The sequence below is a fragment of the Jaculus jaculus genome, chromosome 4, assembly GCF_020740685.1.
Source record: "Jaculus jaculus isolate mJacJac1 chromosome 4, mJacJac1.mat.Y.cur, whole genome shotgun sequence".
Lineage (NCBI taxonomy): Eukaryota > Metazoa > Chordata > Mammalia > Rodentia > Dipodidae > Jaculus > Jaculus jaculus.
In genome coordinates, this window is record NC_059105.1 from 24001220 (window position 1) to 24028335 (window position 27116).

At 55.5% G+C, this 27116-nt stretch overlaps 1 protein-coding gene across 1 annotated transcript; it reads left to right on the forward strand.

Moving 5' to 3' along the window:
- Window positions 1-17: 17 nt before the first annotated feature.
- Espnl (espin like) lies at window positions 18-26853 on the forward strand. Its single transcript, XM_012952379.2, has 9 exons — window positions 18-1116; window positions 2248-2438; window positions 3631-3817; window positions 5032-5214; window positions 13882-14013; window positions 19455-19569; window positions 20724-20827; window positions 21882-22076; window positions 23135-26853. Exons 1-9 carry the CDS (start codon window positions 460-462, stop codon window positions 24740-24742), a joined length of 3372 nt encoding a protein of 1123 aa, XP_012807833.2. The 5' UTR covers window positions 18-459; the 3' UTR covers window positions 24743-26853.
- Window positions 26854-27116: the final 263 nt, after the last annotated feature.

Sequence of the window (27116 nt, forward strand, 5' to 3'; positions counted from 1 at the left end):
TAGTATATCACTGGGAGATAACACTGGCTCATGTGTGACTTCGTGTGGGACTCTTAAGAGCCCACGAGGGATCTCCCACGGGTGCCTTCCCATTGCACCAGGAGGAGGCCCTGATGACCCCAACTTCCCCAGCCAAGGACCACCGACCTGAGGGTCCAGACCCCGAAGAGAATCCAGAGAGATGCGGTGGCTGGAGAGGGCAGAGTTGAAGCTGTGTAACCCTCACTCTCACTGGAGAGATCTGGCCACCTGGACATACAGTCATTGTCAGGACTGAGGACTGCCAGGGGCCAGACTGGATGCAGAGTCCCTAGAAGGGTAGTGTCCCTTCCTTGGGTGGTAACACTTAGACCCCAAGAATCTGCACAGTGAGTCCACCTCCAGTGAGAATTGAGATGTCTCCTACAGTCCCTCACCCCAGTACCCTGCTCTACCTATAGCTACAAAAGCAATCCGGGCATGGGAGGACCTGTCCCAGGCCAAAACCTGCTGAGAGCTCCTCATACCTTCTCAGCAGGTGACAGGGTTCTGGTGCTGGACAGCGCCAGCTTCCCCTCCTGCTGGCCTGGCCCGTGCAGCGCTTCCCCAGGGACCTGTGCTCCCCAAGCTCCGCAGCTCCACACAGCCAGCTCCTTTTGCTGCAGGAGTAGCCTGGGCAGGACCACGAGGGCCAGCCAGTCCCCAGGGCCTGCCCCCGTGTTGCCGCCTCCCATCTGCCCTGTGTGTAGCTTATCAGGTAACCAGAGCCGGCAGCTGCGTCCACGCCTGAAACAGGAAGCCTGGCTGAGCCTGTGCACAAGTCACCAAGAACTGGGCCTGAGGATGGAGGAGCAGCAGGCATTGGTGGCCTCCAAGGACGGGGATGTAGCCACCTTGGAGAGGCTGCTTGAGGCTGGTGCCTTGGGCCTGGGCTTCACCGATTCCTTGGGGGCTGGCCTGGTACACCATGCCACCCGGGCTGGCCACCTGGACTGCGTCAAGTTCCTGGTGCAGCGGGCCAAGCTACCCGGCAACCAGCGGGCCCACAATGGGGCCACACCAGTGCACGATGCTGCAGCCACGGGCAACCTGGCGGAGCTGTGCTGGCTGGTCCGCGATGGGGGCTGTGGGCTGCAGGTGAGTGGGAGTGGGGCAGTCCTGCACCTTCCCTCTGCGAGAATAGCTGCTGGCGTGGGCCCATAGGAGGAAGGGTGAGCCCAGAAGATCCCACCTCTGGGTGGCCCTGACCTCTGGCCATCCCTGCCCTCGCACAAGGCCCTGAGTGCCAAGGCCATGGCATGAACACGCTCCTGTTGTCACTGCCAGGCATGGAAATGCCACTTGGACTCCCACCATCCTTCCCCCAGCAGGGGTCCTGGCATTACCAGTGGTGGTCTCGCTTGTGTTCAGGACCCCTTGTCTGATTGGACCTGTTCCACAGAGGGTTGAGACCTGGACCTGTGGAGAGCCACCAGAGGATCTCAGGCTCCAGATCAGCACCAGCGACACAGGATGAGCTGTGCAGGGCAAGAGAGCCATCCGGCGAGAAGGCTCCCAGTTATCAGTGACTGACCTCGCTGCCAGGGCTACCAGCCTCCCCCTTGCCAGGGTGCCCAGGCTGGCTTGGAGCAGGGCAAGGATTTTAGAGCTGTGTTCAGTCCTGGCTGTGCTCTCAGGAGCATGTTTGCAAGCCGTCAGCATTGGTGGAGTCAGAGCATGGGGTCCAAACACCTGGGCGTGCTGTGACCACTGCGTCCAGTTCTCATTTGCTTTTCTAATGACCTTAAGGTCAGCGGGCAGGTGCTGGTCACTTCCAGACTCACTTTGGGTCACTGGATCCTCAGGGAATCCCCAGGTCTGCCGGATGCTTGACATCTATAGTGGAAACACTCTCGGGCCTCAGGGACCTGTGGCCAGCCGAGAGACAAGGGACAGGTGTCCCAGGACACTTACAGCAGGCATCACTGGGCTAGCAGAAGCCTTTCTGGTCATAAGCAGAGTAGGCAGGGCTGAGCAGGAAGAGGGTCAGCCTGGAGTGGAGCGGGATCCCCAAGACCTGGATGTAGGTGCTATCTTTTTTTTTTTTTTCCTCAGGCAGGGTGTCCCCTCTGGCCCAGCAAGGTGTTCCCCCCACAGCGCAGGGAGCCACAGGCAGCAGAGGGCTCTGTAAGCTGATCATTAGACAGCTGGCTGTAGTCAGGTTGGCACTGTCCAGCAGAGATGTGTTGGGCCCTGCCATAGTTCTCTACCCTGATTGTGCCTCGGTAGGACCAAGATGCCTCAGGTGTCTCCCCACTGCACCTGGCCGCCCGTTTTGGACACCCAGCACTGGTGGAGTGGCTGCTGCAAGAGGGCCACGCTGCCAATCTGGAGACACTAGAGGGGGCCTTGCCACTGCACCACGCTGCTGTCAGTGGGGATCTGACCTGCCTGAAGCTCCTGACAGCGGCCCACAGCAGGTGAGAGCCCAGACCCTGACTTTGGGGCGGCCTCTGGGGGAGACTGCATGGAGGAGGGGCTGAGGTGGCCAGGGCCCAGTGGCTGTAGCCTAGCAAGGGCTCAGCATGGGGTGGGGGGCCTTTCTCCCACAGGTGCAGTCTGGCATGGGGAGGGGCAGAGAGAACAGCTCTTCCCTTGAAGTGAGAGGTGTCAAGTAGTGGGCTTGGGACAGCAAGGCCCACAGTCACATTGGCCCAGATTTGTCCCCCACAGGACACCTCGAGCTGGGGGCTTGCCTCATCAAATCCAGGCTCTGCGCCCCGGGTAGGTGGGTGGGAGGAGAGAAGGCCAGTGGCCATGGGACTTGCTCCCTCATGCACTGTGCTCCGGTCCTCCCCCAAGAAAGATCACCTTGCTGTAGCCCAGGGAGCCAGAGGGCTGGGCTTGACAGGGCTCTGTGAGGGAAAATCATCCTCCAGCCCACTGAAGCCTATGATAGCTTCGTCACAGTGGAACAGGCAAGGTGCTCCTCTGGGGTGGACCCTAGGTCACTGGGTGAGTTGTAGGGTGTCATTATTATATATATATATCATATATATACCAGTCTTCTCCACATGAGCCTCATCCAGCTGAAGGGCCCCCGAGGTAAGACTATGGCTCAAGGCAGGGGCGTAGTCAGCAGCCTCAAGGGCCAAGCATACTTGAACCAGGAGAGCTTAGGAGCCAAGACTTATCGTATGGGGAGCAGGGCACTGTCACCACTGCCCCCGAGAACACAGCACTGAGGTGACACTGGCAGCTCAGAAGTAGAGGGGGATCTTGAGACTTGGGGGTCAATTCAGAATCAATCAAGATTGTGACCTTCTGCCCAAAAGGACTGCCGTGCACAATCTGGGCTCAGACCAGGACAGAAGGAACAGCGGCATGCCCAGCCCCACAGAGCGCTGCTGGGGCAGCAGCTGGAAAGAATTTGGGAAACTGAGTCTAAAATGGCCGGGGTCAAGGATGAGTCCGTGTCACTCGAGGATGGGGTCAGCCTTGGCTAGGGGACCAGCCCTGGCTACAGCTGGTCACTGGAGACCAAGGACTCACTTGAGCCCAACAGCCACCTGCAGGCAGGCACGCAGGATTTGGGAAACACAGACACCCACTCTCAGGCATTCTCACTGGGAATGGATCCAGATGGAGCTCACTGAACGTCCCTCCCTGCAGCGGTGTGAACCGGCGGACCCGCAGTGGCGCCTCTCCGCTCTATCTGGCCTGCCAGGAAGGCCACTTGCACCTGGCGCAGTTTCTGGTGAAGGACTGCGGGGCCGACGTGCACCTGCGCGCCCTCGATGGCATGAGTGCCCTGCACGCCGCAGCCGCCCGTGGCCACTACTCACTGGTCGTCTGGCTGGTAAGGGAAGGCTGTCAGGGGACAGATGTCGGGGAACTTTGGGTTCTGAAGCCAGCAGGGTCACAAAGAACGGTTGGGGTGTCAGGTAGGGCTCCACGGCTCTTACAGAGGCCATGTGAATATGGGCTGTGTGGCAGTTCCCCATGGGGCTCTCTGGGCCCCTTTCCAGGACTTGGTGCATGTTATGGGCTCTCCCAAGTGACCCATCACCAGTGCCCATGAGGTGACACCTGACCTGAGCCATTGGTCACATTCAGGCCCTGCTGCCTCAGAGCCCCTGGGCAGTTGGCCCCTCTTCCAGGAAGGGAGCCCCAAGGCTCCAGAGTCCTTGTGTGCTTGGGAGAAGCTTCTGAAGGACAGGGTAGGGACTTTTTAACCTCCACAACAGAAAACCAACCCTGGGAGCTCCTTGGCTCCGTAAGAGACACAATGAGGTCTAGAAGTGGGGGGCTGCCTCCCGGAGGAGGAGCTGGAGGAGTGGGCAGAGCTGGTGGGCAGGACTTGGCTGGACAGGGGCAGCGTCCACTGCAAGTTCCAGGAGGAGGACCCAGCAAGTTCAAAAGCAGGACAGTGTGGCCTGTGCACCTGGAGGTGTCCTGGCAGAGATGAGTCCCTGGATAGCTCTTTCCTGAGAGTCCTGGAGAGTCTGCCTGGCATTCTGGAAGGTTCCTACTAGTAGGGAAAGGAGAGCCCTTCCCTGCCCAGGCCTACCACCCCCGTTGTAAGTGGTGCTTCCTCTGCTGCCATCCTCCTCCCAGCTTGCAGCTATTCTGCCACCACCCCTTGGGGCCTTTGCACAGCTGCACCCTGTCCATGGCACCGACTCCCAACCTGAGCATTTTACCATGGGGATTTTCTCTGTCCACTCATAAAGTGAAAGCTCTAGGAGCCCTACCTGCAGACCACACCAGTTACTCCAGGCCACCCACTCCCATGCAGTGCCTTGGGCCTGAACCTGGGCGCTGACCTACTGGTCTCCTAGGTGTGAGCCAGTGGGGTGTGAGGGGAGAGAGTGCGGCAGAGGCCCGCAGGACTTGTGGGATGAGCCAGCTCTGTCCCAGAGATTCTTGGAGATGGAGCTATCACTCCCTCAAGGGTCACTGCCACGGATCACCTCCAACTTCAGCTCCTAGCTCCTTTGCCCATCCTCCCTGGGAGTGATCACCCCAGGTCCAGCCTCAGCTACAGTGTCCCCTGGGCTCCTTGCTCCCCAGGTCACATTCACCGACATCAGCCTGACAGCGCGGGACAATGAGGGGGCCACAGCTCTGCACTTTGCCGCTCGGGATGGCCACATGCCCATTCTAGACCGACTTCTGCTGATGGGTTCCCCCATCATGAGAGACTCTTGGGGTGGGACCCCCCTCCATGATGCAGCTGAGAACGGGCACCTGGAGGTACGTGGCTGGGGTGATGGGGGCTGGGATTTGGAAATGTGCAGCCAGTGGTCAGGAGCCTCAAGTTAATACTTCGGTGGTGTGCGTTGGAGCTCTCACAGGAGCCTGATGGGACAGGTGTCGGTGCTGCCCTTTCATAGAGGGTAAACTGAGGCATATTAGGCAGCACACATGCCCAAGGTCATAAAGTGGGACCAAGCCTCATGCCTCCTATGTGTGTGTCCCTAGCCCTGGCTCAGAAACCTGCTCAGGCTGGACTTGTCCATCTTCTGGCCCTCGGGGTCCACCCAGCCCAGGCTCCAGGAAACAACCTCCAGAACTGGCATGGGCAGGGTGAGGCAGAATGGGAGGTCAAGATGGCACCCAGCTCCAAGGGCCAGGAAACTGGGGCCCTACCTGGGCCTCTGCCAAGCTGAGGTGCCCTGCCTCCTGCTTGGAGTAGTGTGGTCACAATGCCATCTGTTCTCTGCTCTTGCCCAGATGCTACATAGGCTTCTGTGTTTTTCCAAAGCCCTGCAGCTCCTGGCATAGGCCAGGCTGGTCTTGGGTACTGTCACTGAATGCAACTGTCCCAGCAAGAACCTAAACTCTATGGGAAGGGCGTCTCAACTGTGTCAGGTAACAGGCCCTGTGCAGAGCAGACGTGAGCTGTGAAAGGGCTGGGCACAGGGCTGCCCCTCTGAAGGATGGGCAGGAGTTTCTGGCCCAGCCCACAGCACACTGCCCTGCCCGGCAGGGACAGGCCTTCATCTACACTCCCTCCAGACCAAGGCCCCATGGCAGCACTTCCCAGCCTCTCAGTCCCCCACAGGCCTTGCCTAACGCTCTCCAGCTCTGACCCCTACCTGGACAGGGTGGGACTGGAGAAAGGAGGAAAATCTATCACAGCCCATAGTAACCCTCTCTGTCCTGCCACAGAAGGGTTACTGAGCATAGTGGCAGGGTGTTCAGAGGCACCGGAGGAGGAGGGACACTCCACAGCCCCACACAGCAGGGCTGCAGCCCAGGTCAGCTGGACCAGGCCCATGTCCCATCAGGCATCTGGGGACAGGGCTCTGGACTGTCCTGTGGTCAGCAGGCCTCCAGCAGACCCAGGCTTCTCCTAAAGAGCCCAGGAATGAGTAAGAGTCCACAGTTCCTGGAAGGAGCAGGGCGTTTTTAAGTCCTTGTTTTCCAGAATTAGGTCCTACTGCCTGCCCCACGGCACGTGAAAGCAAAGCAAGGGCCGCAGTGTGGCTTAGGCATGCCTTACTTGCCGGCATCCACAGGGCCCTGGGCTCATCCCCAGCACATGAAAAAACAATAGAAAAACGACATAAAGCAAAACTACATTGTCTGAGAGCCAGGTCATCCTGGGCTAGAGTGAGACCCTACCTCAAAAAATAAGTTAAAAAAAAAAACTACAATTTTTGTGTGTGTGTGTTTGTTGGTTTCAGTAACTTACAGTTTTTTTTTTTACTTAATAATTTTCTGAGACCAACTTCATCTGCATTTTTGAATGTATGAGTAGAGAGTTATTTTTTTTAAGTTTACTTATTTATTTGTGTGTGTGTGTGTGAGAGAGAGAGAGAGAGAGACCATTCCAGGTCTTCCTGACTCTGAATATGGACTCTAGATGCATGCACCACTTTGTGCCTCTGGCTTTACATGGGTGCTGGGGAATCAAACCTTGGCTGTTAGGCTTAGCAAGTCCTTTGACCTCTGAGACATCTCTCCAGCCCTAAGAGTTACTTATAACACCTCATTATTCTCTGTAGTCTGTAGGGTCTGTGGCAGCCCATGTTTATAAAAATAATATTGGTCACTCCCATCTTTCTGTCTTTGTCTCTACCAGCCTTGCCTGGGGCTCATCAATGTGCAGTTTTTCCAACAGGTGGTCGGGGCTGGTTCAATCTCCTCTAAAGGACAGTTAATGCTCCCTAATGTGTTTGATTTTTTTTAGTTCATTAATTTCTGCATTTATATTAACACTTCACTAGATTCCTGAGACAGGTGCCTACCACGCTTACTTCCAGACTTTTTCCTTCTTTTCCTCTTTGGTGTGTGTATAGTATGTGTGGCAGGTGCACGTGTGTGTGGCATTTGCAAATGTGTATGCAGATGCTGCACATTTCCCATGGAGTCCAAAGGCAGACGTTGGGTGTCTCCCTCTGTTGCTCTTCTGCCTTTCTTTGAGACAAAGTCTCACTGAACCAGGAGCTCCCTGTTTTTTAGGGAGGCTGGTTGACCAGGGAGCCCCAGCAACCCTCTTCCCTCCTCCACCACCCTCAGCTCTGAGCTTACAGGCAAGTATGACACTCCCGGCTTTTTGCCTGGGTGGCAGGAATTGAACTTAGGTCTCGTGCTTGGACAGCAAGAGCTTTTACCCAGTAAGCCATCTCCTCAGTCCCCATTTCCTTTTCTAATACACTTACTTAAGGCTCCAACATTTCCTCTGAGTGCTGTTTAGCTGTATCTCGCAGTTTGGTGATTGTTCAGCTGCAGTATTTCCTATTTTGATCAAAATTCCCATTTGATCCTGTTTTGCCTAGCTGACTTCCTTTAAGTCATGTTCCCGAGTGTCCAGCCTTGCCGTTCTGGAGTCATCCACTACCTAGTGCTCATGCTCAGGGCTGTCACCGCCTTTAGAAATGCACTCAGTGTTGTCACGCCCATCACCTTCATTGTAGCTTACCCTTTAGCTGTGTGCATGGCCATGTTCATTTCAAATGGTCAGTGTGTGCGTGAAAAGATGAATCTGGGCCAGGTGTGGTGGTATATACCTTTAATCCCAGAAGGCAGAGGTAGAGGGATTGCTGTAAATTCAAGGCCACCATGAGACTACATAGTGAATTCCAGGTGAGTCTGGGCTACAGTGAGACCCTACCATGAAAAACCAAAGAGAAAAAAAGGAAAAAAAAAATCATTCCATTGCTGAACATGGTCTCACATACCTAGCTTCCCAGTACCGGGGCTGAGGTAGGACTGAGAGTCGGAGGCCAGTCTGAAGCATATAGCAAGACGCTGTCTCAAACACATACACACACACACACACACTCCCCTAAATGGTATAGTTGAAAAGCAGGAAATGGAAATAATACAAATGGGAAGAATTTGGACTTGACGGGCAGAGGTCTCCCACCTCCTCCCTCGGCTGCCCTGGAACCTGCTGCTCCCAGCTCTCAGAGGTTTCTCTACAATTACAGTATGAACCTCTGCCTTAACCAAACCTAGGGTGAGTGGATCTGTCCCCTCTCCTCTCAGTACAAGATACTGCACTAGCCGAAGCTGTAGCATCATATGCTTTGCAGATTAATATGTATTTTTTTTGTTTGTAATATAATTGATATAGCATGAAATTAGCCATGGTAAGGTGAACAGTTAGTATATCTACTCTGCTGTGTGACCGCCACCTCTATCCAGGCTTTAAACATGTTTACCACCCACTAAGTAGGCTGTGCTCATTCCCCTCTGCTCCAACCCTGGCCAACCTTCTAGATGGACTTACTCATTCTAATATTTCACATGAATAGACTCATTTTTTGTGCCTACTTTTCACATGCTATGGTGGTGTGGCATGTGGCAGAATTTCATACTTGTTGTGGGTCCATTATTTTACAGGTGTTGTAGTCTGGATGTAAAATGTCCTCATCATGTACATTGGTGACATAGTGGTGAGCATAGCTGCCTTCCAGAATGTTCCCTATCACATCAGTGTCTGTGGGGGTGGGTTTTTGGTTTGTTTTTGTTTTTGTTTTTGGTTTTGGTTTTTGGCTTTCCGAGGTAGGGTCTCAAGGTAGGAGGATTGCCGTGAATTTGAGGCTACCCTGAGACTCCATAGTGAATTCCAGATCAGCCTGGACTAGAGTGAGACCCTACTATAAAAAAAAAAAAAAAAACAAGTGCTGGGATTGAAGATGTGCGCCACCATGCCTGGCTTTATTTTTTTTCTCAATTTTATTAAACATTTTCCATGATTATAAAAAATATCCCATGGTAGTACCCCCTCCTTTCCCCTTTGAAATTCCCTTCTCCATCACATCCACTCCCCATCTCAATAAGTCTCTCCTCTATTTGGATGCCATGATCCTTCCCTCTCTTATGATGGTCTTATGTAGGTAGTGTCAGGCATTATAAGGTCATGGATATCGAGGTGCCTGGCTTTGTTTTTATTTAATTTTATTTGTTTATTTACTTTTGGTCAATGTTTGTGATTAAGCCTCATACTTAGTCTCCAACTGGTGGAGCCTTTGGAAGGTGGAGCCTTGCTAGAGGAGGTGTGTCACTGGTGGCAGACCTTGATATTCATTAGTTCAACCCACTGGACATTCACTCAGACTCCTGTGGCTGTGACAGGATGTGACGCACTGGTTCTCTGCTCTCCTATGCTCTCCCCACCACGACGAAACTTCCCCTTGAAACCATCAGCAGAAATAAACACCCTTTCCTCACATAAGCTGCTTCTGGTCAGGTTTTGTCCCAGCCACAAGAAAGTAACTACTACAGTGGGCGTGGTGTACATTATCCATTCATCTGCTGGTCTTTTTGTTGCTATTGGGAATAGTCCTGCCATGAACATTTGTACAGCGGTTGTTGTTGAACATGGAGGTCAAACAGATCACCTGCTTCTGGTTTGGCCATACACTGAGGAGTGAATGCTAGTCCATGTGGTAATTTTTTGAGTGATGTACAAGCTGTCTGCCACAGTGGCTGTGCTATTTTCCACTGCCACAAGCAACGTAGAAGAGTTCCAATTTCTCCAGCATTTATCTCTCTTTATTCCTGAAGCCATCTGAGGAGGGTGTACAGTGGAACCTGGTTGTGGTATAGAAATATTAGCCAGAAGTGAGGGATGCAATCTCAGGCCACCCCAGGACACTGAGGTTTGGATGCATGTGACGGGTGCTGAGGTACAGAGTGTCCATTCCCCTGAGGCTGGAGAGAATGAGTCTACATCAGAAAGCCATGAGGGGTGTGACATGAAGGACAGGCTTCATTCACGGGCATGGTGTGCTCCAGGCAGTGCTGCTCAAAGAGCACCCCTCGTGGCAGGATTTAGCTATTAAAGAGTTATGTAAGGGATGGAGAGATGACTTAGCAGTTAAGCGCTTGCCTGTGAAGCCTAAGGACCCTGGTTTGAGGCTTGATTCCCCAGGACCCATGTTAGCCAGATGCACAAGGGGGCGCACGCGTCTGGAGTTCTTTTGCAGTGGCTGGAAGCCCTGTCACGCCCGTTCTCTCTCCCTCTCTCTCTGCCTCTTTCTCTCTCTGACTGTCACTCTCAGATAAAGTAAATAAAAAAAAAATAAAAGTCATGTAAAAGTGTTGGGAATATGGCTAAGTGGTAAAGTGCTTACCTAAAAGCTACGTGTAAACTAGGCATGGTGGCTGTCTTTAATCCCATCACTCAGGAGGCTGTGACAGAAGGATCGCCATGAGTTTGAGGCTAGTCTGAGCTACAGAGTGAGTCACAGGTCAGCCTGGGCTAAAGTGAGACCCTGCCTCAAACAAAAGCAAAAGTTATATGTGCAGGTAGATGCAATTACCATTGGGTTTGAGTTAGAATAGTGAGTAAGGGATTGGAAAGTGCTGGGGAGAGAAAACATAGGGTGTTCTGGGGCTAAGGATCCTAGACTGCCATCTGCAGTGACCTGACAGTGCTGTTGGGAACACATGATCCTGGAACCATCAGTGTGATGGAGGCTGCACCATGCCCTCCTCCCTGAGACCTTGGGGAGCACTCTTAGACTTCCTCCACCCCTTTGTTAAGCCCATAGTGGCTGTGAGGACCAGAAATATCCACAGGCAGCCTCATGGAGCTGGTGTCTGTGAGGCTTCTGAGAAAGCCTCTCATGTCCCTACCCCTGCTCAGACACAGAGCTCCAGGTGAGGACACAGTGTCTTGGCAGCTCACATGGTGCTCAGGATGGGCCGTCTTCAGTGATCTGTGTCTACAACTTCAAGAACCTACAGACTTGGGCTGGGGAGATGGCTCAGTCGGCAAAATCATGAGGACCTGAGTTTGGACCCCCAGTACATATGTAAAAATCAGGTGCAGTACCATGCGCCTATAACCCAGGGACAGGAGGATCCCTAGGACTTTCTGGCTAGTGGTCTAACAGAACTGCTGAACTCCAGGTTCAGTGAGAGATGCTGTCTGGGAAAATATGGTAGAGAGCAATTGAGGAAGACACCAGGATTGATCTGTAGCCTCCACACACGCACATGAACACATGTGCACAAGAACCTGAGGGCCCATACACATGCATACACACCACATACACATGGCAAAAAAATCCTAAGACATTGCCTTTTCAATAAAATACTATAGTCTTATATGCATATGTATATATACATATGTCTATATCATGTACATGTGTATACTTATATGTATGTATATAGACTATAAGCTCATCCACAAATTTCCCTTCCCACTCCTTCAGGTCAAGCCTCCCACACATTCTTTTAGGCCATTTGTGTCCAAGTACCTTTATTTTCATCATCAGTATTAAAGAATATCTTTGCTAGAAACAGAATGGTAACTTGAAGCCAAGTGTGGTGGCACACACTTGTAATCCCAGAACTTGTGAGGTGGAGGCATGAGGATCTGTTAAGGGCTAGTCCTCAAGAAAGAAAGAAAAAAAAGAGGAGTGGCTTGGTAACTCCCCATCATTCCCTTCTGGTGCTTGGGAAGTGCCTGCACAGCCGCCCAGCCCGGCCCTTACCGATCGGGTTAGGAGCGTGTTCTGAGACCACTTCCCCCATGGTCTGCGTTTCTGCAGCTTTCTGTGAGGGTATCAGGGTGGCTCTTCACTATCCTCCCTGGGATTCACTGGAGTTCTCAGGTTTGTGCTTTGGCTGGGCCATCTGTCCCCATTGGTTTTCAAGATTCTGACCTATTTACATGCCTCATTCTGCTTCTTCTGTCCTGGGATTCATATTTTGCATACACTGGGCCATACAGTATGGTGTCAGGCAGCTTCCCACCCTGTAGCAAAGCACCTGAGACAATCATAGCTTATTAGGAGGGAAGGGTTATTTAGGCTCACAGATTGCAGAGTTCAGGCCACAGGTACCTGGTCCTGTTGCTTTGGGCCCGTGACATGTATAGTACATTGAGGCAGGAGCTCTCAGTGGCAGAGCTTGTCCCCCTTAGCTCTGGTCAGCTCATGATGGCAAGAAAAAGAGAGGAGAGGGATGGAGGTCCCAATATTCCTTCTGGGACACAGCCCAGTGACCTGACCCTTTTACTAGGCCCTCCCTCCCAAACAATCCACTGTGTCCCAATAGTGCCACAGACTGGGGGTGACAACTGTCACCTAGGGGCCTTTGGAAGACTTTCATCCAAACTACAGTGTGTGTCTACTGATTGCTGGTTTTCTGTTCTCTACTTCTGTCTCTTCCATATTTCTGGGTGCCTTCTTCTAATTTTCTCATTGCATATTATTCAGCCTCAGTTTTTAATAGTGTAATATTTTTATGTCATTTATAATCTACTATATCTTTTTATTTTTGATAGAATCCCAAATATTCCAGGCTGACCTTGAACTCACTATGTAGCTGAGGATTACCCTAAGCTTCTCATCCTCTTGCCTGCATCTCTTGAGTGCTGGGATTTCAGACATGTACCACCACACTTGTACATACTAGGAAAAGCCCATATTATATTGCAGTCTATGATTCCAGGCCTTAACTTTCTGCCCACTTGAGTTTTACTATCAGTTCTCAGGTCTTTCTGGACCCGTTTCTTGGTGGATGGGTTGGACCTCCCAGTACTCTTTTGTGCTGTCTTATTTGCTTTTATTTCTGACTTTTTTGTTTAAAAAATTATTTTTGTCTATTTACTTATTTAGTTGAGAGAAAGAGAGAGAGAATAGGCATGTCAGGTTCTCCAGCCACTGCAAATGAACTCCACACACATGTGGCACCATGTGCAGCTGGCTCACATGGGTTCTGGGGAATCAAACCTTTGCAGGCAAGTACCTTAACCACTAAACCACCTCTCCAGCCCTTATTTCTGACTTTTAGTGTCTGCATGCCTCTGCCCCTGCAGACTCAGTGACTCCCTCCCTCCCTCCCCCCCCCCCACCTGGTGACCTTCTCCCGGGAGCTGGCTTCCATGCTCTCTGGGCGCTGCTGCTTGCACAGCCGGCAATGGGGCCCACTCCGACAGCCATAGCAGACCATGGGCCCCAGAGCCCTCAGGCCATCATCTCATGCCTGTCACCCACTAGGCTGGGTACACACGGCACCTGCCAGCTACTGCTACCCCTCATTTGATTTCTTCTGGCCCCACAAAGTAAAAAGTAGTTCTTACTATAAGTAGCCAGGGAAAAAAACAAAGAAGAATAATGCTTCCTGATAGTTAAGAGTCAAAATTAACATCTTAGTGTCTGTGAATAAAGCACACAGCCCTACCCTGGCACGTTGGCCTGAGGCTGCTTGTGTCCCAAGGCTGACAGTTTAAACCAGGCTCTGCCCTCCACTAAGCCTCACATCAGCCTTGAGCTGCTGAGGAACTGCCCAGGCTGGCCTGGGAAGCTGCTTCCCGGAAGGAGGCGTGTTGGAAAAGCCCTGAGTCACCAACAGGTTGCCAGGTGACTAAGCCCAGAACCAGGTAAGAAGCCCAACCTGTCCTCATCCGAGCCCTGTGAGCCACGTGGGTTATTGTACCCCCATTTCCCACAGTGCTGCCAGATGCTGCTCTCCCACCATGTGGACCCCTCTCTGCGGGATGAAGATGGCTACACAGCAATGGACCTGGCTGAGTACCATGGACACCGGGACTGTGCCCAGTACCTGAGAGAGATGGCCCGGCCGGTAAGGCCTCAGGGACCCCATAGACCCTGGAGGCCTCACTTCATACACTTCACCCACCTGTCAGGGGCAGGGTCTGAGGCACCAGGCCAGTGACACAGTCAGCCAGTGGAGGAGGCGGCCAGGCTGGGACGGGCTCAAATGGCAGTATGCCCATGGGAGTGAGGTCAGGGGAGTCTGTGGCAAAGACTGGGGCCACACTTGGGCTGGACTTAGCCAAGCAATGCCTGATGTGGACCACAGAAGCCATGTCTGTGCCTTGGGGATGTTACATCAGGCTGAGCGGGCTCAGACGTGGAACCAGCGTGAGTCCTAGCAGAGCAGACCCCAGGCAGCCTGCCACACCCAGAAGCAGCAGGTCCCACTTTACTTCATGGGTGGCCCTTGTCTCCTCGCCTCTCACAGCCAAGGGTCTTGGCTATCTTGCTGGTCCTCTACCCCAGGACAAGACAGCACCATGCAAGGTTTGCTGAGTGGACAGATAGACCAAGGAGGGTCAGGGTGGAGGACAGCTGTAAGTGGGCCGCCCAGTGCAGGCTGGAGGAGGAAGTTGGAACGTGCTGCTAGGTTGGTGGCCTGGAGCCATCTCTTCCCTGGTGACCCTCCCTCCCTTCTTTTCTTCCTCCCTCCAGTCCAGCCAGCTCTTCCCTGCTGACTCACCCTCTTTCTGTCACTATCCGACCAGCCCTCGCTGGTGACCGCCCCCCACCCTCTCAGCTCAAGGCGGTGGTTGTGATCTGTCAGTCCCAGCCTGACAGTTCTCACCAGGTTTCTGTAGTGCCACCTCTTCAGAAAGGTGCTCTAGGTTCCCTTACCTCCCATGCTCAGGTGAAAGCAGTGAGACCCAGAAGGTAAGTCCCCCAGGGCTCACCCAGGGGCTGATGTGCCTCTTCCCCCTTAGGGTGAACCCTCAGAATGTCCAAGACCAACAGAGGCAGAGTCTTCTGTGAACCTACCATAGGTTTCTTACATGGCCATGATCCTGTTGTTACTGCCTAAAACCTGCCCTGATCTGTCCTAGGCACTCGTGTGCCGGGGTTTGTCCTGGGGTAGTGGTTTCTGGCCCTAGGATTCACCTGCTCTTGAAACTGCTGAGTGATGCAACACCTGACTGGTTATATTCAGTGCAAGGCCCTCACCCTGTCTGGGGCTGGGAAGGTGGGGACACAGCTGGTGTCTAGGAAGAAGGCAGGCCTGCTCATTCAGGGCCCAAAGATGCCCCAGCCACTGGATAGCAGCCAAGATGGGAAGGTGAGGAGCCGGGCTGTGTGCTGGCATCCCTTGCCACAAACGCCTGCTGCCAGGGAACAGGTCCCCTTGCCTGACCTCCCAGGGTCCCCTGACTAATTCCCACCCGGGGCATACTGCAGAGCCCAGACTCTCGGTACAGGTAAGCTCTCAGTTCCATCCCCAGCCCCTGGCACTGCCAGGCCCTCCTGGACACCTCCCCCCACCTGTGGAGCGCTGCATGCTCCTCTGCGCTGCTAAGCTGAGGGAACTGTCCCATCTCGACTTCTGTGGGTATTTTGGTCTGGGATGTTTCCTTGGGGTCACATAGGATCTCACACAGCACTTCTCCTTCCAACTTGGGAACTGTAGAGCGCGGTTCTCTGCGCCCACAGACATGCCCGCTGCAGCCTCCACTTCTGTGGCCTTCCTGCTCATATATAGGCATGCCGTCTGGGTCCCACAAGCCTGAACCTTCAGCCTTGGAGCTCAGTGGGGTGTAGTCTGGGAGCTATCTGAGACCTCGGGGTCCCAGCTGGAGCTCAGTCCCTTCTAGTCTTCTCCCTCAGGAGTGACTGGGCGCAAAGGGTGCCCAGCTCTACCACTGGCTGGAGTTGCCCCCTGAGGCCTCCCACCTCGTGTCTATCAATGCTACCTCTGCCCAGGGGGAGGGCAGGCTGTCAGCTGCAGGCCGCTGCTGATGCAATATTGATGGAAATGTGATATGCAGAGGTCGCCTGCATTGGCTCTCCCCATGTCGGCCTGAGGAGGTGGTGAAATCCATCATTTACCCTGATACCACAGCCTGAGCTGTCCCTGAAGGACTTTTAAGCCCCAAAAGAAGCAGCCAGCTAGGCTGTCAGTGCCGTGCTGCCTGGGTCTGTGTATGCAAAACCGTGGTAAACCCACTGATGAGTGTGGGGCTGCCAGGGACCTTGGGGAAAGCCAGGCCTTGCCCCTCTGTGGGCCTTGGTGCCACTGTGCACAGTGAGAGATTGAGCCTTCTCTCCTGGATCGGGCAGAGGTCAGAGGGCCATTGAAATAAGCCCCTGCTGCCTGCCCCTCCCCTCAGTGGGCCAGCAGCCTGGTTCTCAGCTGTGGGAATGTAGACACTATACCAGGGGCGTCAGTTAGCATGTGCACAGGCCTCCAAGCCCCTCATCACTACAGTCCAAGGTGTCCTGATCACCTCACCCTGTACTGCCACCAGGGTGGAGCCATCTCCTCCCGCATGGCACAAGGCTCAACTTTCTCATCTGTGACATGGGACAGAACTTGTTGGGGGCAGAGGTGACTCCCCTTGCCTGCTCCGCCTTAGTGGCCTCAGCCCAGTTCCCAATTCTCTCAGCACAGAGACCCTAGGAGCCCTTCACTAGATAGATGGGCAACAGGGGCCCAGAGATGGCCAGGGTCTCCCCTGAACAATGTTCTGCTGCAGGGCAGAGCCAGGCCTGGCCACCCAGCAGTAATTGAATCTCAGCTGTGGTGACTACTGTCCAGTGTCTGTCTGCAGGTCATGATTTTCTCAGCCCGGGTGGCATTACAGGCCTGTAACCCAGCTCGCCACAGCTGCCCTCAATGTATAATGCATGGCAGGCTGGGTATGCTCAAATCTCACCAAAAACATGGAAGAAGATGGCAAACCACAGGGCCAATGTGACTGCCACCCTTGGTGTAGTGTTCGGTCCCAGGCGGTGCATGCCAACTGTTAGAATGGGAACCCGCCCCTCCCCACCCCAGGATTCTCTCAGGGATGTGACAGCTTCCCACCATTAGGAAGTGCCATGGCTAGGCTTCCTCCTGTCCCAGTTCGAAGGGTCCCAATGCCAGTGGGGTCTTTAGCCAGGTGCTGCCTATGGCTCGTTGCTTTCGACAACTGACCTACAGGCAGGACACAGGTCCACAGTGACTTCCCAGGGCTCAGCCACAGAACCTGAGGTGCCGAGGCTCCAGGGGCTGTTCTGAAGCCAGACTCCATTCCCCTGAGCCAGACCAGCTTCCTGTCTCTTCCTCCCAGCCCGAGGGGCCCTTCTGGTGTCCTTCCCCACCCTGTCTCCCTCACTCTTTCCTGGGGTGAGACAGGGAAGGGGCAATTTAAATACCAGGGAGGGCACTGAGGCTGGCAGGCAGGGGTGCCTCGCCACCAGATGGAAGGTGATGTGCTGAGAGTCCAGGGGGCTGCTGTGTTCTCAGCGGGCTTGTGTCTCAGCCGAGGAGCCCCCAGGCCCTTACTCCAGAGTGAACAGTACTCGGGCCTGCTCCTATTCCTCTAGGTGACCTTGAAACAGCCCTAGAGAGGTCTGGTGGGTCAGGGTTAGCATCTGTGGAGGGAGTGTGTGATGTCCAAGGCCCGTTCCGCAGAGGGGCGCCCGCAGCTGCCTGTGTGGTAGTGCCTGGCCCTGCCCTGCTGTGCTCTAGCTGCAGGACCTTGGGAAACCTCTGGGTCCCCACCTGTGTGCTGACTGAGTGGTCTGTCTCCTTGCAAGCTCACCACACTTGGGACCCCATCTCCCAGAGGGTCCACACTGTCCCTTCACTGTGGAGGACTAAGGCTCTGCGGTAAAGGATCCCACACCCGGCCCCAGCCTGCTGGCCACCTGACACCTCAGCCCTTAAATATTAATACGGCACCTCCCACTACAGGGGCATAGCTTCCCCAGCCCCCGCCAGCTGGGACCGGGCTGGCTGCAGCTCCCGGTGCTCGGCTGCCCAGCTTCTGAGGTCCCCCGGGCTGCACCTAACAGGGCTCCTGGGCTCTCTGCAGATTCCTGGGAGGAGCCAGGTGCGCAGGGTGGGCAGATGGGGTTTCAGGCTCTGTTCTCTTTCTTCCCTGTAGCCTGGTGGGCTGAGGGCACTGGGAAGCATGGGACTGAGGGCCAGGATGGGCCTGCTTTGGTCACGAGCAAGGGGTGGCTTGGAGAGGTTGAGTTTGCCCGGGCAGGGCAGGCTGCAACACCACTGGGTGTAGCAGACGGAAAAGTCTGCTTCTTCAGAAGTGAGGGCTGGAAGGCAGGCATGGCAGAGCATCAGTGGCAACACAGGTCTGGTCCTGTGCTCCTGACGCAAGCCCTACCTCACACAGGCACATGCCTGAGTTAGGGCTGCTCCAAGCCAGGGCCTTTGCCCGCTTAGGGCTCTCACCCATGCCATCCTGAGTCCTGACAGCTGCGGGAGGGGCTGGGGCTTGGGCGGGTACTCAGAGGAAATGCTGCATGACTCTGCTAGCTGAAGTAGGAGCTGGGCATCCATGTGCCAGATGGGCTATGAGGCCATGCTGACCCATGAAGCCAGGGTGCCCACCAGCAGAGATACAGGGTTATGCTGTCTTCCACATTCAGCTTTGAACGAAAAGGCAGCAAGCTGGCTCAGAGGACATGGGAGGCGGACCAGCGTGTCTTCCTATCTCTGCTCCACAGCCTAAACTAGCTGGGAGCTTCAGGGTCTTAATGCTTGGCTCTGTGGATGAGCTGCCACTGTGGGGCTAAGCAAGCTGAGCTGGCCGGCAGCCTGGCAGCAGTGCAGCTCCCTAGGAGCTCAGTGTCTGAGGGCAGGGAGGTGGCCAAGGCTAGGTGGGTGCCCTTCCCAAACCTAACGGGGCCTGCTTTTGATGGCAGCCTGGGCAGTGGGCAGGGCCTGAGCATGACTCCCCCCCTTGAGCTGTCCTAGCACACAGCCTTCAAGTCGGCTGAGCTTATCTCTGCCCAGCAAGCTGCTGCTGCTGCGATCGTAGGTGCTGGGCAGGCCTGCCGACACTCCGCAGTTTGGGATGGGTGGAGCAGCTGGGCCCTGAGGCCAGGCTCCATGAGAGGGCAGCTGGGTCCTAGGCATGACCCAGTAGTGGGGAACCCTCTCTTGTACCCAGCTCTCACTGAGCCGCTGTGTCCCACCATAGGCCCAGGTGGGCCTCACCAAGAGTCAGGCATGTGTGCACGGAGTTATGCGCCTGCTCGCATCTGTGCTGGGCCCCAGAGAGGGGAGTGGAACTAGACCCGGGCCCTGAGCTGCAGCCAGTGGAGTGGAGCACACAGGCCTCCAGCATGGCATAGATGGGGAGACCGAGGGACAGGGTCCTGGCCCTCCCTCCCACACACTTCTCTCCAGGCCCTCTCTGAGCTTTCTAGGCCCCTGGAGTCCTCCCCATTCACCTGGCAGAGCCGGAATGAACCCAAGTCCAGGCCTCCCTAAGCCTCTGCTGACCAAGCTTGTTCACCCTCCAGGTGCCAGTCCTGATGGCGCCCCCGCCCCCACCATTCCCACCCCCACCACTGTCGGCGGCGAGGCTCTCCCAGGAGGAAGGAAGAAGAGGAGGATCAGGGCTTGAAAACCCCCCGTGTGAGTACTGGCCTGGGCAGGGCTGCCCTGGCCCGGTGTACAGTGCCATAGCCCCATTCAGAGAACCTTCTGGGGGTGGCTGAGCATGTTAGGGTCTCTTCTTCCTGTCACCCCATTCTTCCAGGTTTCCCTTGTTGTCTGCGTTGCTCTTTAACAGTGAGGTAGATGTCCTGTACCCTGAACGCCATTACCACAGTGATGAGCAGGGATGAGACCAAGTAGGCTTAGCCTGTCAGGTGTTCTTGGGGGTAAAAAAGAGTACTCGGGCAGCAGAGGACCGGGAGGGTCCTCCAACTGCAGATGACCACCTGGTAGAGGACTGTGACCAGCTCTTACTAGAGTTGCCCAGCAGTAGGTACCACCCAGCGAGGTTTCACCGGATCCACAGACACGTTTTAGTTACACGTTCACACACAGGAGGGTGTTTCCGCATGTGTGTGCAACAGTGTCTGTGTGTTGTGTATGCATTTGCACATGTGTAAGGGTGTCTCAGTGTCTGTGTCTGCATATGTATGGAAATACATGTCTGAGTTTCTGTGTGTCTGTATGTGTTTGTGGGTATGTGTTTATATGTGCCTGTATGTGTGTGTCTGTCTGTATGTATGTGTGTATATGTGTGTCTACCTGTGTATGAGTGTGTGTGTCTTTATCTACCTGTGGGTGTGTGCGTGTGCAAGTGTATGTGTCAGTGTTTACTTGCAAGAGTGTCCACTTGTGAGTAGGTGTCTGCCTGGGCTATGACACAGATGTCTGTCACTCTGGTTGTGACAGGTATCTGTTTGAAGTGACAAGGGTGGGGGCAGGGGGCAGTGAGAGGACAGGTTCGTGCTAAGTCCCTGGACTTGCAGGCTTCCTGCTTCCCCAGCTCTGCTCTGACTGAAGAGGGGCCAGGAGGCCATGGTAGGCAGTGTTGGGTCAAACATGGGCTGTCTGTGGCTGTAGGCTGCCTTGATGTCACAGTGAGAAGCCTAGAGATGAAGTTTGCCCTGGACCCCGGGGGCCCTTTGTGGCAGAGCTGTGGTTCTTTCACTCGAAGCTCAGTGCCCCTGGATGGGGCGGGGTAGTTCTTCTTTGCTCCAGGAACACCAGGCTTGATGCCCGTTTCCATACCCCTGCCTCTTCGATACTCCTTTGACTGCAGTTCTCCTCTACAGCTGCAACGCTCAGCCTGGCCTGCCCCGGCCAGCCTGTCCCAAGGGAGCCAATAGCCTGCACAGCCCCACCGAGGGTCACCACCAGTGCCCCGACTGCCTCCAAGGTACATCCCCTGCCTTTTACTTCCCACCTCTCCTCCGTGCACAGACACCAGAGCCCAGTTGGCCTGGGTGGCTGGTTCTGGACACCCAAGTTCTGAGGGGACAGGAATTTCAAGACATCTTATCACCCATCATAGAAGAAGTAGGGCCCCTTTTAGTTTTCCCAGGATGCCACCTCCCAGCCATCATCCTAACCTCTGAACCCAGGGAACTTGGGTGGGGCCAGGAGGGGCAGGGGGCACCTGGAAGATGCTGATGCAGGTGGACATAGGCGGGGGGGGGGGGGCCTGGGGCTTGATCTGCTTCCAGAGTTCCCAGCCAGGCAAGAGCCGTAGGCTTGCCCCGCCCCCACCCTGCCCTGCACACTTTCCCATCCCCGCCTTTCTGTAAATGGGTGCTTCGAGAACCTGAGAAATGCCATGTGGTGCCGGTCTTCTTGGGAAGTTGGAGCACACTGTGTATTAAAGGCTCTGAAAGGTCCTGAGCTATAGATTTGGTGACTAGCCTGCTCCTCCAGATGGCAGGCTCTGGGTAAACTCACCCAGGCCCTGAGTCAGGAGAGAACTCCCTCAAGGCTTCTCTGAGCCCCAAACCTCTCCTACAAACTCAGGTTCCACTTGCCCTAAGGGTCTCCTGGCTGGCCACTGGAGGGGGCATGGTGGTATGGCCCGTGGCCCCACACCCTCAATCCCAGGTACCCTGCTTTTTTTTTTAATTTTTTTTGTTCATTTTTATTTATTTATTTGAGAGTGACAGAGAGAGAAAGAGGCAGATAGAGAGAGAGTGAGAATGGGCGCACCAGGGCTTCCAGCCACTGTAAATGAATTCCAGACGCATGCGCCCCCTTGTGCATCTGGCTAACATGGGTCCTGGAGAATCAAGCCTCGAACCCAGGTCCTTAGGCTTCACAGGCAAGCGCTTAACCACTAAGCCATCTCTTCAGCCCCCAGGTACCCTGTTTGCCACAGGGCCCTTCCTCTGATCTCCCTGGAGGGCAGATCTTACCTTGCTCAGGCCTGGGTTCCCTCAGTGCATGTGACCTGCCTGTGTCTACAGGAGCCAGAGATGGAGGTGGTGGACTCCCCTGGCAGCCTGGCCAGTCTGAAGCTGGATGAGCTGCCTTCAGGGGACCTCGACGGGCTGGTGCCCACGCAGGACGAGCGGGGCCGGCCCATCCCTGAGTGGAAGCGGCAGGTGATGGTGCGGAAGCTGCGGGCACGCCTGGGGGCGGACCTCCCACCTGAGGCCCAGGTGCGCCCCAGGGAGTCTGAGGCCAGAGGGAGGAGCCAGCCTGAGAAGGGATCGGATGGAGATGGTGGGGGTCAAAGTAACAAGTGTAGTCTGGTGGGGGCTGGAGGTGGGGCCCAGCCACCTGTCATGGAGAAGTTACAGAGCAGTGTAAAGTGAGGAGCTGTAGTGGAGTGCTCAGGAGTGTCCCCCCGGAAGCTGACCTTGAGTAACAGTTAGAAGTGAGGAAGACCTTGGGAATGTGGTCCAGTGCATTCTAGGGGAAGTGAACACTGCATGCAAAGGTCCTGAGGAGGGGGCCGTCCGCCGGGCCTCTGCCACTGGAGGGGTGAAAAGATGTTGGGGAGAGCACAAGGGGAGGTGGCAGATAGAACCAAGCTCTGTAAGAGGCCCAGACGCCCCTGAACTGATTTGACTTGGGTTTGAACAAGCTTCCAGCTGCTGTGTGAACAGGCAGTTCTAGATCTAGAATCATGCCCTAGAGCCTATGGTGCACGTGGCTTGTCCTGAGTAGAGAAAAGCTGGCAAACATGGGACCCTCCTTTTACTAGTCAAATCCTCTTCTGACCCCAGCAGGGGCTGAGCGCACAGCAAGGTGTGATGAGAGAGCGGCCAGGAAGTCTCTTGGCATCCAAGGGGTGGGCCCAGGGACCTTCTGGGGGAGGATTGGCTGAAGAGGATTGTGGTGATGCCTGACATGCCACCGGCTGCACAGTCTGGGACAGCAGTGTTCACTCTGTGGCTAGCACGGTGACAGGCAGAGCACAGTTTCAGCTACTGCTGACCAATCAGAAGGCTCAGGGCTGGCCAGGGGACAGCGAGCCCCAGGCAGGTTAAGAGGAGGTGAGGAGGAGGCACAGCCAAGGCCCTGTCTGCTCCCAGGGGAGTCTGCACCCAGGCTTCCACTCTGAACTGCTGTTAGCACCCCTAGCCAGCTACCCAGTTGTTTTGCAAAGCCAGGTGTCTAGAGGCTGGCTCCTCAGCGAGCCTGGCCGCTGCCCAGAGAAGCTTGTGTCTGAGGACCCTACCTTCTCCCTGCTGACCCAGCTTCCTGTGCGCAGGATGACAACGGGACCTCGGGCCCTACCCCTGCAGAGCAGGCTGCCTGGCGCTACTCACAGACACACCAGGCCATCTTGGGCCCTTTTGGGGAGCTGCTGACGGAGGATGACCTGGTCTACCTGGAGAAGCAGATCTCTGACCTGCAGCTCCGGCGCCGCTGCCAGGAGTATGAGTGTGAGCTGGGCCGACTGGCCGCTCAGCTGCAGGCCCTACTGCCCGAGCCCCTGGTCAGCATCACCGTCAACAGCCACTTCCTGCCTCGGGCTCCCGCCCTGGAGGACGAGGCAGCCCCGGCCCGGGCAGCTGAGCCCGAGGCCCCCGCAGAGACCCGGAAGGCTGAGCCCAGCGGGCAGCCCTTGCCCTTCTGGTGCAGCCACATCGGCCGCCTGGTGCGCAGTATGTCACTGCTGCTGAAGGGCATGAACGGGCTGGCACAGGCCGAGGAGAAGCCCGCCGCTCAGGTCTCACAGGACACCGACCGGGAGGCCCCAGCCAGGGACCCCCGGAGCGAGGCCCAGAGGGAGATCCAGGGATGGGGGGTGTCCGTGCGGACGCTGCGCGGCAACTTCGAGTCAGCGCCCTGCCTGCGCGACTCAGAGCCGGGCGCCTGTGAACGCGGGCAGCCGCCCGGGCAGTGCCCAAGAGTCTGCTGGTCGGCACCCCCGCCACGCCAAGGCAGCCCAGTGGGTGGAGAGCCTGGACTGGGCTACACCGAGGAGGCCAGTGACTCTGGCATCAGCTGCGAGGAGGCCCTGTCGGAGGCTGGCGCGGGGACGGGCCTGGACCTGGGCAGCCTGCGCAAGGAGCGCATTGTCATGCTCTTCCTCAGCCACTGGAAGAAGTCCGCCTACACACCTGCCCTCAAGACGGCTGCCTGCAGGACCCTGGAGGCCCGCCGCTCCTGCCCCAGGGGCCCGGAGGCCGCCATGAGCCCCGAGCCGCCCGCCCCGCCCAGTGAGGGTGCCCGGCTCGGCCACCTGTGGCAGCAGCGCAGCATCATCGCCCACTTGTTGGGCAACTGGAAGGCCATCATGGCTCACGTGCCAGCCCGGCAGCTGCGGAGGCTGAGTCGGAGGCCCGGTGGGCCCCTGTCTCCAGAGCAGTTCCTGCCCCACGTGGACGGGGCACCCGTGCCCTATGGCAGCCTCTCACTGGACCTCTTCATGCTTGGCTACTTCCAGCTCCTAGAGTGTGACCTGCCGGCTGAGGAGCGCAAGATGCGCCACCTCCTCTGCTTTGAGGTCTTCGAGCACCTGGGCACCCACGGCTGGGAGGCTGTGCGTGCCTTCCACAAGGCTGTGACCGATGAGGTGGCCGCTGGCCGCCGAGCCTGGACTGATGGCTTTGAGGACATCAAGGCCCGCTTCTTCGGCTCCAGCCAAGGTCTTGCCTGGGACTCAGAGCCAGGCCGTAAGTCAGGCCTGACCCCACTCGGGCCCCTGCCACATGCCGCCTCCCCCCGCAGCGTCCCAGGGCCCATGGGCCCTAGGCTGGGATCTGGCTCCCAGCGGGGCAGCTTCAACAGTGAGGACATCTGTGGCTACATCGACCGGAGCTTCGCCTTCTGGAAGGAGAAGGAAGCCGAGATGTTCAACTTCGGAGAGTAACGGGCAGCAGCTGCTTGGTGGAACGGGGCTCCGTAGAAACCTAGAGTTCCATTCTTCTTTTTCTTTCCTGACCCAGAAATTTTTGTTCCTTGATGCCCTTTCTGGTGCCCTTCTCTGAGTGGCAACATGGCGTCATAATCCATCCATCAGACAGCCCTGAAGCAGGGTGACTGGCCCTTCTGCCCCTGTGCTCCCCTGCCAGCCTATTTCTGGTAGCCACTGGTGTCCTGTCCCTCAGCTTCCTGGTGTGGTGGTCTCAGGCACACCCAAAGTCCACACCTACCTTCCTTGGGGCCTTAGGGGCCAAACCCAGGTCCAAGCCCTGTTCTGTTCCTTCTGGCAACCTACCATCTGCTAAAGGGAAGGGAAGTCTGGGCTTGGAGAGTAGTGTCCATAGTGAGAGGATCCATCTGAGAGACTTCCAGGGGTTCTCTGGGCCCAACCCTTATTCACCTGCTGGTCACTCACAGCTGCCCACTCTGGTGCCACAGAGGACCTAGTCCCCAACAGAATGCTTTCTGTGAGGCCCCTGTCTCCCAACTAACATGCTCCTCCCAAGGCTGGAGGCAGTGGCAGGGCTCCAGGAGCCACGAGAGCAGAGACACCAGGAATGTCCTTAGGAGAATCGTAGAACAATCCTCAGAGCAAGGGATCCAGCACTCTCTGAAGACAAGTTGAGCTGCTGGGCCTAGAGAGCCCACGGCAAGAGTGGAGCAGCCAGGGGTGTTCACTCATAGGGCACCCCTTCTCCATGTGGGCTCAGGGACAAGGGAGAGAAGTTGCGCACCCTTGGGGCCCCCAGGTACCTGGGATGGCTGACTGTGGGGTGTGGCTTGCCCCCAGCTCCTCATAGTTGTCAAAAGAATGGACTCAGTTGGAACCTGTGAGGGCTTTGGGACGGGGGCTTTATGGGGTGACCCCAGTTGGTCACAGGAAGGGGTTCAGGACTTCTACAGTGGCTGCCACTTTTTGTAGTGAGACTCCTTGGGGGAAAGGCAAGTACAATGGTGACAGGCCACCTTCAGAGGTCTCCTGCCACCTCCTCACAGTGTTTCCCACCTCACTGCTGGGCGGGGGAGCCTTATTCTGGGACACTTAAAGGGCAGCAGAAAGTTGCCTGGAACAGGGCCAGCATAGCTGACCATTGGGGTCCTGTGGAAAGGGACCTTCAGGGAGATGCAAAGTTGATATGGGAGATGGGTGGCCAGTGCTAACAGGCCACGAAGGACAGTAGCCCAGGCCTTGTTCCAGGCTGCCTACAGCTCTCTCTGGGGTGGCTTTTTCTAAGGCCAAAGATCCTCTCCTGGACCTGAAACTGGATGTGTGTTTGCTAACAAATTCCCTGTCCCTGTCTAGTGCTCACTCTGTGGCTATTGACCCTGACCCCTGGGAGAGCCACCTGTGTCCATAGAGACCCAGCTCATTGCTACAACAGCACCAAGACAGGACTTCAGTCCCACACGGACCTCAACTCTTAAATGGCATCCTGGGCCTGCAGGTGCAGAGCTGACAATGGCCTGCCCATGGGAGGGTGGGGTAGAAGGTAGGGGAGGGAAGGGCTCTGTCCAGAGGGTCACCATCAACTCAGACACCTTACTTCTTTAGAGAGATGCTCCAGAAATGCCTGTGCCCTGGACTGGGTGGGAATAAGAAGTGGATCTTTGGTTCTAATGGTCAACAGGCTGGGAGGCCTCCACATAGGTAGAGGCCAACCTCACAGGCCATGTTGCCACTGTTCAGACCTGCTGGCCACCTGTAAATATGTCATCTAGCTGGCAAAAATCCACTGAGGACAAAGGTGGCCAGATGCAGAACAAGACTTCCTGGTGAGTTAAAAATGTAGGAGTCAGGGCCCTTCCCCCAGCCCATAAATATAAGCAGAAAAACAGGAACTTATGCCAAGAGAGAGTGCCACCACCTTTTCCTGTGACCAGGTGAGCATAGTAAGATGCTGGTGCTCCTCAGACCATGATGTGGGTTCAGTGCAAAGTCAAGGTTTGTAAAAATGACTCTAGGGCTGGAGAGATGGCTTAGCAGTTAAGGCACTTGCCTGCAAAGCCAAAGAACCCAGGTTCCATTCTCTAGGACTCATGTAGGCCAGATGCACAAGGTGGAACACGTGTCTGGAGTGCATTTGCAGTGGCTGGAGGCCCTGGTGTGCCCACACTCTATCTGCTTGTCTCTCAAATAAATAAATAAATAATTTAAAAAAATGACTCAAAGGCTGATTTGAAAGAAATCATGAACAAGATTATTAGGTTCTGGTTAAGACAGTGGCATAGGAACCACGCCAAAGCAGCCTAGGGGAGAAATAACCAAAGGAAACCCAACAAAATACACACTTTTACTAAAAAGTGAGGTGTATGAAAAATTA

Excerpts from the sequence above, each read along its gene's own strand:
- Espnl (XM_012952379.2), top strand. The coding sequence starts at position 460 with ATGGGAGGACCTGTCCCAGGCCAAAACCTGCTGAGAGCTCCTCATACC. Across the intron at positions 1,117-2,247 it reads ATGGGGGCTGTGGGCTGCAG|GACCAAGATGCCTCAGGTGT; the intron begins GTGAGTGGGAGT and ends GTGCCTCGGTAG. Across the intron at positions 3,818-5,031 it reads ACTCACTGGTCGTCTGGCTG|GTCACATTCACCGACATCAG; the intron begins GTAAGGGAAGGC and ends CTTGCTCCCCAG.